Source organism: Achroia grisella, unplaced genomic scaffold (assembly GCF_030625045.1).
Source record: "Achroia grisella isolate CSIRO2021 unplaced genomic scaffold, CSIRO_AGI_Agris_v1 utg546, whole genome shotgun sequence".
In the NCBI taxonomy this organism is placed as follows: Eukaryota; Metazoa; Arthropoda; class Insecta; order Lepidoptera; family Pyralidae; genus Achroia; species Achroia grisella.
This window is the reverse complement of record NW_026712931.1, coordinates 249,987-263,164: the sequence shown is the minus strand read 5'-3', so window position 1 is coordinate 263,164 and position 13,178 is coordinate 249,987. Positions and strand designations below refer to the sequence as shown.

General features: G+C 30.2%; 1 protein-coding gene across 1 annotated transcript in view; it reads left to right on the top strand.

Moving 5' to 3' along the window:
- The window catches only part of LOC131848166 (tyrosine-protein kinase Src64B), a 60,524-nt gene that overhangs the window by 32,677 nt on the left and 14,669 nt on the right, over positions 1-13,178 (top strand). Inside the window, exon 2 of the mRNA XM_059197934.1 lies at positions 11,283-11,367. Coding sequence (XP_059053917.1) covers positions 11,319-11,367 — 49 coding nt within the window. The 5' untranslated portion in view covers positions 11,283-11,318. The remainder of the gene's footprint in view (positions 1-11,282; positions 11,368-13,178) is intronic.

Below are 13,178 nucleotides of genomic sequence, written 5' to 3'. Positions count from 1 at the left end.
TAAATAGTTTTGGTACATTTGCAGTTGTGTACATAAAGCAATAAAAAAATTTTTTTTGAAAACAAATTAATAAAAAATTAAATGTATAAATGAGACGCTATCCTTTCTGACATATTAGATTGTACAGAACATTAATTTAACACAATGTAAAGAGAAAAAAAATAAAAATAAAAGGTATACAAGAAAAATGTGTAAATTTTTTTTTTATAGATTGGACACTGTGTTTGATTAAGAGTATGTGTGTATGTGTGTGTGTTATTTATATAATTTATATAGTAATTGTTTTACTATGCATTATATGTATGTAATTACCAGAGTTAAATTGTTAATATATTTTCTGTTAAATACAGTGAGACTTGTGAAGACATGACTTAAATTAGCCAATATTTTGCTATTATTTATAGAAGAATTATTGAAAGTCGTCTGCGTATGTACCACAGTTTCACCTATTAGGTATAGCCGCCAAGCAACTTCCTTTGTAAGTATTATTTCGGTTCTAAGATGCAGATTAGGCTGTTAAATTATAAGATACGAGACATGACATCTTAGTTCTCTGGAATGGCAACTCATGAGTGGTATTACGCGTGTCACAAGATGACATGATGTCCATAGTGCTGTTTATATATCCAGACCCGTGGAGCGTAACGAGACAAAATCTCGTAAGTATAACAATCAAAATACTCTTACGGTAGGCAACCCTTGGTACAAGCATTTGTTACTCAAACACAAACACATGTGTAAACTGTAGATTATAGTTGATGATATTTGTGTATAATTAAAAAACACTTATTATTATATATATATTTGTATAATAAATGATATGAAATTTATACTATACTCTCTCTTTATTCTCACTTTTTGTCTTTACAGACATGCAAATATATGATTTATCCTAGTTTTTTACATAATTTAATAAAATTGTTACATATTTCATAATTATTATTAAAAAATATAAGTTATATGTTCATTAATTAGTCTATATTCATTGTAAATGTTAACAATATGTTTATACATATATTATTAGTAGTTATATTCCCCTATTATTGAAAAAAATCACTTATTATATTTAGCATACGTAGCATACAGTAGCATTTAACCATTAGTCATTTAAATAATCGTACTTTAAATTGATATAATATGTAAGTTCAACAAATAGTTTTTTATTCACCACATTTGAACGCGTTTTTAAATGACATATTTTGTAAGAAATACTGCATAGTGATAAACTAGACTCACTATATCTTTATATATTATTATTATTATATTCATCGAATATCTAGTACATATCTATTGTCTTATGGTTCTGAGTTAAAAAATTTAAAACATAAATTTTCTGTGACGTTGTCTATTCTAGCCATCCGACTGTCAAAACGGTATCACGGAATAAAAATAAATCTAGACATAAAATAAGAAATTTACAAACAACTAATACTAAGTATTTAATAAAAAATACTTTATATGAATAAGGACCTAAAATATAAGCTCTAACAGCTAATGCACTCTTGTTTTATACTTAATAAAAAATATCCAATTCCAGCAAAATTTTCTCGAGGATGTTATATATGTAGTTTAACGCTCTTTAAATTATTACATCTGTATTGCTTTATTTTTTTATGGTCGTCAAGCAAGTAGCCAAATGAGAGAGGATGTAATGTAATCTAATACGACAGATTCAATAATCGTTGTATGTACACATATATGTCTCGTACTAACGATTTCCGGCGGAAAGCGTCACGTAATACCTACCTCCTGGCAGTTTATTTCATTTACGCATGGCCTGGGTTTTAACAAGTCTTATTATACATAATACCCAACAGTTTTAGCTGGAAAGTTTCCTACATAATCAAATCATAGTTGTAGATCTTACAAGCAAGCTTCCTAGTTCATTGTAAGTTTTTATGCGTTCTGTAGACAACAAACTGGCACTAACAATAAGCGCGTTAAGACATAATTAACTGTGTTATATGTATATGTAATTTATAATTTCCTTTGCAAGTTGAATACAAAGTGTTTACATTTTACAAAGTATTTAGCATCAATATTAATTTGACTTTACGAAAAATAACTTGTAAGTAATTTTTATGCAGCTAAAATAAGGTAATTAATAATCGTTCTTATTGTTTATTTATACGTATTTTAATTGTCATTCCTCCATATCTTGTAATTTCACTGCCTTACGTCAACTTTTAACCGATATATATCTTACAGACTAAAGACTAAAGCAGTTTGTCGGTTGAAATAAGGGACACTGACATATCCACGGAGATGCCTTTAAACTATGCCTACCTAGTTCAATGTTGCTTTCATTGAAAAAGAGTTATTTAATGATATTTTAATCCGTAAGCGGTGCTTATTGTTATACTAAGGTGTGAAAACATTAAAGTAACTAGTCCAAATGTTACCGTTATAAATACTATGTTTCTGAGTTTTCAAGGTCAGAACAATAAATAATTTATCGTATAATACAGTTTTATCTTCCCTAATGCTATTAAGCAATTGTAGAGAGGTACGTTAATGTAACAGGATTATACATAGTCGAGCATTATCAAGTATTGTCTGTTGTCGCCATTTGTCGCTCACAGGCGCGTCTGACAATTGCTTAACATCCATAAAATACAAATTGTTTCCACTGTAGTTGCTTTGTTACTTGTACTATTAGGTGATTACGTCATAACTAATATTGTTTTTATATTCATAATTGAAACCGTGTGTTTATAATACTTATATTCATTGGTTTCATCCTGGCATCGCATGGGTGCAAATATTATAGGAATCATTAATTTATTAAAATTAATTTATTAATTCATTGAATTATGGCTCAAATTACTTACTGATAATATGTACTACGTACGTACGTATGTAATACGTACTATATAGTGTATATGTATAATAACTTTGTTTTTATATGTGACGGATTTTTTTTAAGCTATTAAATATTTTTATTTCAATTTAATTGAATACAAGGATAATTGATACATAAGGAATCTGATCTTAGCGCTTCATAATTTTAGTTTAATTTTATGAAGTATTGTGGCAGAAATCGTGTCGAAATATTTTAAATAGCAGTAAGAGAATCTTTGTTCGTGATCTAATGTTCTAGATTCAAGATAATTTTCACTGGTAGGTACCACATTCGCTAATTAGAGCACACACGCTACTTTTTGGATCGACGATAATACGATATACGTTTTTGCAATTCCATCGTGTATTAGCGATTCGATTGCTATTTAAAATTGCATTGCGATTCAGCTATTTTATTTATGTTGATTCTATCGAATATCAGACATTGAATATTATTTCTAGATTGATAATGTTTCTTTCTGCGAGTAAATTTTATTGGTCATATATTTATGTGTATGGTATATTTTTGTATATATATATATTTTTGTGTATATTTGTAGGAATATTTATGTATTTACATGTGTATATTTATATATTTATTCATGTATATTCTATAAAATATTATAATATTGTTTGCACCGCCAACAACTTATCTCTGCACAACTCATGGTTGACTGGTAGAAAATGCCATTAGGTGTTAAGTCCGCCATATGTACTTTTTACCTGTGTATGATGTGCATTAAAGTTATTAAAAAAAAAATTGTATTGATTTAATTGAACAAGAATATTGCATATAAGTAAGTTATAAATAAGTTATACCCAAACTATGTGATCATGCTAATATTATAAACGGTTGTATGTTACTCAATGACACTTAAACTGCTATCCGTCTAGTCGTTATAGTGATGCACAGATTCCTATTATTTAGATTATTATATTATTCAGATTTACACATAAAATACATCTAGTTATTCTTAACTCAAATTAATATTGATAATTATCTGTATTATCAATATTAATTTTAATTAAGACGTACGTCATGAATGAATAGTTTGTACAGAGCAAGGAATCTAACCAGCGACCAACGGAAGTAAGACAGAGTGTTAAGCCGCTAGACCACCGAGGCGTAAAATCTGAAGCAAAAGACACGACAAACTTTCCAAATACCGGATGGTTGGACGAAGTTACAATAAATTACATTATGAATGAGGTATCAACTGATGAGTTCTCTAGTAATACATATTAGATACTGCGGTTAGTTGTAACTTCATACTCCTACATCGTATATGGACTTGCTATTATATAACTACGTATAATAATGATGTTTATTATAGCTACCTACATAGACAAAACCGTAATCGTGGGTGCATCTGTCTTGGCTATTTCTACCGTCAAGCAGCTGCTTTGTAGGATGTGTTTCACTTGAAAAATAGGATAACGTTGTGAAATTGTGACATCTGAGTTCCCGAAGGACTAAGATGTCAGCTTTCCGTAGTTGTAGCAATTCATGAAAGGTATTACAAATGTGTTAACGTGATGTCTGTGATTCGTAGTAGGCGACGGTTGCCAATTTTCGAAAGCTTATTAATTCCAATTACATAAAATAAATGTAATGATTATATGATCTCGTATTTGAAGATCCAGATAAAATTACTTAACATGTTTTTCACTGCGTAATTTATTCACCTGTTTACCTTCCGCAAATCCATTAAGTGGATACCAAATTATATCATCGAAGTTTAGAAATTAATTTTACGATATTGTTCCGCTCGCATTACACTGCACATAGCTACCAGAGTGTAAAAACATCTGATTGACGTAAATCTATTGTACATAAACGTGATGAACCGTGTCGATTACGCCTGTATTTCAATTATTATGTTAGTTTGGAAATGAATTGCCAATGAATGCCTTTGTTCGCTATATGCTTCTTTTATATACCTACACAGAGTGTCATATTGTAGGTAACACATTTGTTTTATTCGAAATTAGAAAACAGGATAATAGACAATTGTGTATTTGCTCTATGGTTCAAGTTCAAGATTCCGCCCGTTAGGGTTATTGACCGGCCTCGGTACATGCGCGACGAGCGATTTAAGTTTTTGCTGTACAATTTCCCCTTACCTCCAGTGTTACATTTTCAGATTGTTTTTTATTTACACATCATTTGCAATTTCAGCTTTGTTTTATTGTGCTTTAATTAACATTATAGGTATTACCACAGATACTGTCAAATAATTAAAATTATTTTTCCTATTTTCATAGACAATATTTTATTTTTAATAGTTTAGTCATTAGTTCATGTTAGTTGGCCAGTTTTTTCTTAGGTATGGTAACTGATCAAAATTAAATAAATATGCCAATTCGTGACTGAAAATATAACAAGTAATTCAAATGTTGCTTGTAATCTATGGATGCAGAGACCTCCGGATAGTTATTTTTGCAGTCTCTGCGGATTGTATTTTTTTATGGATGACCATTGATTTATGTTTTGATGATTTTGCACCAGTTAGCACCATTTATTTAAAATCCTTTCGTCCTCATTACTTCTCTTTAGAAGTTAATATATGTAGAAGATCGATATAAAGGTCGGACTGAAAATTATGAAGCCTGTTATCTGGTTGAACAGTTACTGGTAACAAGTTTTTTTGTTACAAAGATGCTTTCATTGTTAATAATTGTTGTAGTCACATGAACACAGGTGTTCTATAACTATAATATGATTACCTTGTACAGTGCAAATATTTTGAACTATTTGCACAGTTTTTAGTGAATTACAATTCAAATATTTTTCGGTAGGAGCATTGTTATAACGTTGAACGAATAACAATGGTGCAATGGTGATGTTATTGATTGGCGGCAACAGGTTGTTGGGGCGTCTCGTCCCCCGCGACCACCTTCACTTTCGTCTTCGTGGATTACGTTCGCAGCACTTCTGAAGTGTTATTGTAACTTAACATATTTTCCAACTTTAATCATTCACAATTAAACATGATTCCTTTGCAGATCATCCATCTACAACATCTCCTACTGCAACAAACCTTGTAGATTATGGATGCTTAATTGTGGATGATTTGATTTGCGTTATTTTTTATTTATTTATGCATTGCATTCCATATTTTTACAGTAGATACTTATTAGGTAGTTAAATTCACATTTAGAAAATCAATTATGAACCCTGTTGTACACAAGCAGAAGAAAAGAGAGGAGGACGAGTTTATAGTTTTATAATTGTATATAATTATTATTATACACTTTATTTACATTTATACAAACGGGATATTTACTCTTATTATGTAATTTTAAGAACTTTCGAAATTTCGACGCTGTTACAGGCATCCTGGTGACAGTCGACATGTAGTTTTACGAAACTCTGTTGATATCCCGTATACAAATATAAATTATACTTAATGTGACATTTACCATGAGTACACTTTATATACATGGGATATTTATAGTAAATCGGGTCGTAAATGATCGTAGATATTTTTACCAAAAAAGAGTAATAATAGTAATAATATCAGGACAATTCACATAGCGCCATCTAAACCCAGGTTAAGCTAGCTAAAGCTCATGTTGTAGGTACTAGATAACTGATACAAATACATAGTTTTTTTTTTGTAGTACACATAATACTAATAATACACGTAATACACAAAACGACCAGACCGATAAACAATCATAATCATGAGTACAAATGTTTATGCCGAATCGAACCCGCGACCATCGGAAGTAAGGTGGATATCTATTTTAATAAGTTCGTTTGGTTCGTTCGTGATCGTGATAATAAGATTCGTTATTTTACTGTAGTCTGTTATTCATATGCGCTTAATAGTATTAATTTCTTTATATTTCTAATTTATGCTTAAATTAAGCAATTACTGAAGATGTATATCTGTTACTCAATTATAATTAATCGGCTGGACAGTTTTGGTTAAAATTTTGTACACGAATAAATCATAAATATCGTAACATTGTAGGTTTATTATATCACGATATTCACACCGGACATACGGCATGTTTATAAAGGGCAACAAACGTAGATTATTCACTTTATTCGTCAAAATAAATTATAAAAAAACACTTATGTAGGAATAATAAATTGTCATATAACTGTACATCAGTCGTGTACGCTATTCGACGATAAACAGTTTTTCTAATAAAAAAAATATGTGCCTCAGTTCTGAATATAGTCTGGCTACATATTCGATTTTAATGACCCCAACATATGGTAAAGGAGTAAACAATTCATTTTTCATTGTCACTCACACCGTAGAGAGAGTAGGGGAGAGAGGAAATAAACAACCAAAGAATTGTATTTCATCATCTAACATACTATAATATTAGTATACGTACACACGAACGAAAGTTTGTTAGTATGGATGGATGTTTGTCTTTCACGCAAAAACTACTGAACGGATTTTGATGCAATTTTACAGAGCTTACCTACACATCAAAATAACATATAGGCTATAAATTCCATGCGGGTAAAACCGCGGGCACAGCTAGTATACCTATATATGTATAATGTATATATACACGTACGTAGTAATAGCATAAGAATTAAATAAATGCAATATTTGTACCTATACGATAAATGATAAAAAGTCACATTGATGTTAAATTTAAAATTACTTAATTTAAAGTTTTGTTTGGGATTAATCGGGTTTTCTATCTACATCAAAATTGTATATCTTATAAAATATTAATCTATTGACAACACAAATAACAGAGGTCGGTTACCAAATCGTACATAATCGTAGGTAAATGTACGATAACAATTTATGCACTACAAAATAAACATAATATTCGGTGTTAAAAGCAAAATTTAATAAAATTGTTGTACTATAATAATCAGTTATTTTTACCGATATATTTACATAAAATTTAATTTATACATTAGGGTGTAGACAAAGTTTGTCGACATTATATATTCTCTCCTATGCCTCTGTTTCTGAATAGAGATCACAAAAACTAAACTGAGACATATATAGAATATCAATCAATTCGAATGTATTGAAATTCTTCAGAATTTAACACATTGTCTCTTAGACTATTAATATACTCCAGTGTTTGTCAAACTTTTTCTTTAGGGCACCTTTGTAAGTTAAAAAGTTGAGTCGCTCCCAGGCAAATTTACAAATTATATCACCAATTTTAACAACTTGTATTAGAGATTTGTAGTTTATTTATAATAGTCCCTTTCTTTTACTCGCGATCCCTGAAAGACCCCCTTAGGGGCCGCAAATCCTCAGTTTGAAAAGCACTGATATACTCTATTCATAGCATCAAATACCAATACACCGGACGTTATTGTATATTCGCCCCGCGTGTCTGAATTGTTGACAAAATGTCAGTTTGGTTTGATACCGATGGATTATTAAACTAAGCAATAATACTTGGAAATTCAATAATGTCGACTCCGACATTCTTTTATTTATTATTATTTCTTATATAGAATACAATCTGTCTTTACATCATATTAATATCCGTAAAAATGTTACCAACAGACAGACAGACAGACACTAGAAATTACAATGCCTTAAACATTATCATGATTCTTTTTTCTCTTAAATTAAACCATACAAAATATACTACTAAACCGTAAATATGAATACCAATATGTTACGATTTGTTTGATTGTATTTAGCCACATTATCACTTTATCTTTGGTAATTCTGTACTGATTTTGATAATACTTTTTGCAATCGATAGTGTTTACACTCACAATAGATCAATACTTCAACCAATTTCGTCACGTTTGAAGTACCTACGTGAATTTGTGGAACAGAATATTAAATTATGTATACAATTTAACATGCTACCTTTCGTCCCGCTGCTTCGTCCGCGTGACTTTAATTGCCGTGTAATAAAAATTAGGTTATGATTACCAGGATTGACTACCTTAAAACACTTATCCTCGTACAAAAATATAATAAATCTGGTGAAATCTCGTATATTAGCCATATTTAGTTTTCTAACTTTGTACATCCTATATGTACTTTAACTTTACAGCCAATATCGTATTTATACGAGGAACCCCTATACTATAGGACAGCTATCTCCTCTCAGACTAAAATTTTTGTGCAGAAGTTGGGGTTAAAACACTATTTCTCTCACCGAAGATTTGGAGTGCTCTGCTAATGTTGTTTAAAGACTAGCTGCTGTTAGTCAAAGCTAAATCAATAGTGCTAAAACTGCTAAAATTGTGCATTACAATAGTTCTAAAAATATCTCCTTCACAGGGGAATTTCTGCCCCATCCTATAATTATTTAGGTAAATGTTAACTTGTGAAAGCGTAATAAACTTATCCACTTTTCTATTTATTATATTACGACTAGAAACAATAGCAAACTGCTAATGAGTTTTAACATGTTTTTGTCTAACGAAATAAACAGAAGATTTATAGTTTTAAAAATAACGGTGTCACATATTTTTGGCAGTCTTCGTAAAGAATTCCTGAAGCCAATAATATTCGGTATTCGGTACAGGTGTTACAGAGCTGTAAAAACTTTGAAACAAACTTAATAACGCTATGAAGCTTTAGAAGAATTTCAACATCAAAAGTGAATTTTGTGTCTATAATAATATTTATACTGCTTTATGACCGAGTGCATGTTTTGCTTTTACAGAGGTTTTACAACGTAGATTACTCAATTGTAGTTTATAGTCTTTCGAATACGTAAGAACGGGATGGATTATTAGTAATGAGGACTAGTGGGTCCATAGCCAGCAATATATGATATGATAATTAAATGGTATAGGAAGTGAAGGGTCATAAAGTAAGTAAAGTCCCAATTTAAGCAATTTAACACAAGTGTGTTATAGATACTAGAAAACATATATAAATAATTAAATATTTTTTAATAATAATAATAATAATACATACATAATATATGTAGAAACACCCAGACCAATTGAAATAACTCATGAATACAAAAGTTTGTACGGTGCGAGGAATCACGGCAGATTAGGATATCAGAGGAGAATGACAAAATGTGCATTAAGTCAAGCCAACGCATCGTGGCGTATTTATAAGGAATCAATTAGTTAACAAAGCTATTATTTTGGTATAAGACTAAATACAAGTCAACGTAATCAGTGGGGGTCAATTCTGAACCGTTATTTTCTAAACTTATCTCTAATGGACTGATTTTAACTATTTTTTTGTATGTTTTAGTTAAGATTATATTTAGTTTAAAACAAACTTCGATATATCTAAAATTATCGTAAAACTATGTAATATTATCTTATCTGTGGTGAAAGTAACTAATACCGCTTAAGTTTTTTAGTCTTGTAAGGATAACAAAAGGACAGACATACCTTCCACTGTCAAATAGATCTTACATAGTTGTAATCGCTATAATAGCTACAATCTGTTTAAAATTATTAATTATGGCTACAGCGTTTCATAATCAAGCCCCTTATGTTAATCACAGTTTACCAATTTATCTGTTTACGTTAACACCCTAACTGCTTTACTGTATACATACATCGATCAATCAAGTATTATCTAGCAATAGCAACTACCCGCCAGTAGATCTTCGGGGACTGATGGGAACCTTATGATCTGCTTATATATAAAATAATCATATCGCAAAGTTATCATATCATACTCCTTCGAAACGGCTTGACCGATTTTCTGAAATTTTACATGCATATTCAGCAGGTCTGGGAATCGACTACTATCTATTTTTTATATAAGAGAGAGAGAACAAAGAGAGATTTTTATATATAAGGTTAATGTGGATGTTTACAAGAGCATAGGAAAGCAAAAAATAGATATGCAGACTGTGTGAAAAATATATTAAGAAAGGGAGCAAATAAAGAGATGACTGAGAACAGAAATTAATGGAAGAGACATATTACGCCGAACCTAAATGAAATAGGGCAGGAACTCTACTATCCTTCTACATTTTGTAACAGTAGTTGTCAGACGATTACGAATCTATTATATATATAAATGTATTTATAACCTAATCCGAATATTTGACTTACATATATTACTTATATATCACGGTCATGATTCGTAAAACCGTAGAAGGAGTAAGACTAATTGATAGTAATGAATAATAATATTATATTTATTCTGTATTGAAATTATTAAAATAATAAAGCAGGCGACTGTTTCATGATATGATATACTTACGTTATTATTATTTAGCATACTGTCTTATTTTTCGGTGGACCCAGGTTCAACCTAAGTAGGTATATTAAGTTTTACAAAAAATATATCTAAAATATCTTTTTACTGGATATTTTGCCAAAACTAAGAAATACCGTTGATGTTTATTAACGCCATATGTAATTTTGTCAACTTTATGGAACATAATCATAATTAATGACGTAATATTTTCTCTCGCATTGAGAAGTATGCAGTTCCATATCCGATTGTATTCTTATTTACTTTTCGTAAATACATAAAAAATCTTCATTTCAGAAGCAGCTTGGCGCGGCGTAGCGGGCGGGCCGCGCCATGGGGAATAAATGCTGCAGCCGCCGCCATGACCCCGAAAGACCTTTGGGTAAGTCGCATTGTTTAGAAGCATCACTAATAGTCCCACTTATTTTTACCAAAGTAAATTTGGTTAATAATTCAACAGTCAGTATAGCAACAAATAGTCTTATGTATTTTTAAAAATAAAATTACACAATTCCAATTTAGAACGTAACGCGTGGAACATTGATATTGTTTTTTTTTTATGAATTTTTCACTTCATCTCGAAATTTCCGCGGTGTCAACTTTAAATATATCCAGTGTACATTCAATTTTTTTTTGTCTTTCGTTATTATTATTATAATATAAACAAAGCAATATTTCTCCATCAAACATCAAGAACTACACGAACTATTTCGTATATCTGTTTTTTGTCTCTTATTATGATAAGTCTTGTTAAAAAAAAAAACAAGAACAGTATTTGCGGAGAAAATGTTGATCAGCCTTTCCTGTTCTCTCGCGATCGCACGAACTAAAAGACCAAACGAACTAGTTCGTAAGAGTTGCGTTCTAATTAAAACGATCACAATCGCGAACTTATGCGTAAGATTACTATCAGCTGGCTTTGTATGCTATGTTTTCGTTTGATTAGTGATAGCAAGTAAGTAAATAAATTGCAGTTGAATAATAGTATATAGAGCCATGACACCTTATTCCTCAGAAATAACAATATATGAGAGATAACATGGCTTAATTTTTCTTTACGCCAAATTTCATTATGTTTAACCGCTGAGTGCAGTTTAGTCGTGAAAAGATAACAAACTGATAAAGACACAATATACAATAGTTCTCCGAAGTAAATAAAACTTATTGTATACAAAATTTATTAAAGTAAACAAATTTTTTTAGCTTATAATATTTTTATTCTTAAAAACTAATTGCGACACTTCTTTTTTTTTTGTTACTATATATCTAATGAAATTTGGAATGCATATATTTATATATATGTACTTATATAAACATGACTAATTCTTTAGATACCTATAACAATGGTTATAAATACAATGAACTATCTTATCGCTAGGACAAATCCTTTCCGTCCAATCTTTAGGTAGAATGTATATTGTCGTAAGATAAGACGTAAAAACGAGGTTCGCGAGGACTATGTATGGATAAAGTGAAACAAATATGAAATAAAATAGATGTCTCTTATAATCTTGTATTTCTTGCTACAACGATTTGTAATTGCTAATAAAATTACTTCCTTAATGGCGTATCATGAAATACGAGTATAAATTTATTTACTTACTTATTTTGTATCTTTATTTTAAACAAGAAGATTAAACATTATGAATTACACAATTCATCCATTACGATTCACACAGTGCCACATAGTGCCAAACTGATCAGTTTAATATACATACTAGCTGACCCTCCAATCGTTATTTTGCCATATAAATTAAATTCGCTATTAGAAAATAGGTGACAGAAGAGTGAAAATTTGGGGTTGTATGTATTTTTAGTGCCATATTATAAAAAAAATGGCCATAATTTTAAAAATAAATGTTAGGGATGGACAGCCCTTATAAGTGATAAGGACTGTCCATCCCTAAAAAATATTTTTAATTTATTGGTCAATGGGTATTGATATGATGATATTGGTCAATTGCTGATTCTCAAACCTACTGAATATGCGTATAAAATTTCGTAAAAATCGGTCAAGCCGTTTCGGAGGAATACGGTAACTAACATTGTGACATGAGAGTTTTATACATAAGAAGATATTCAGTGTGAACATGCACAGAATAATTCATTTATATTGTTTAAAAGTATTGATACATTTGTGTTCGTTTTTTTGTACAGTCCTTTATTTTCTTATTTTTTTTTGTTAGCAAGCGT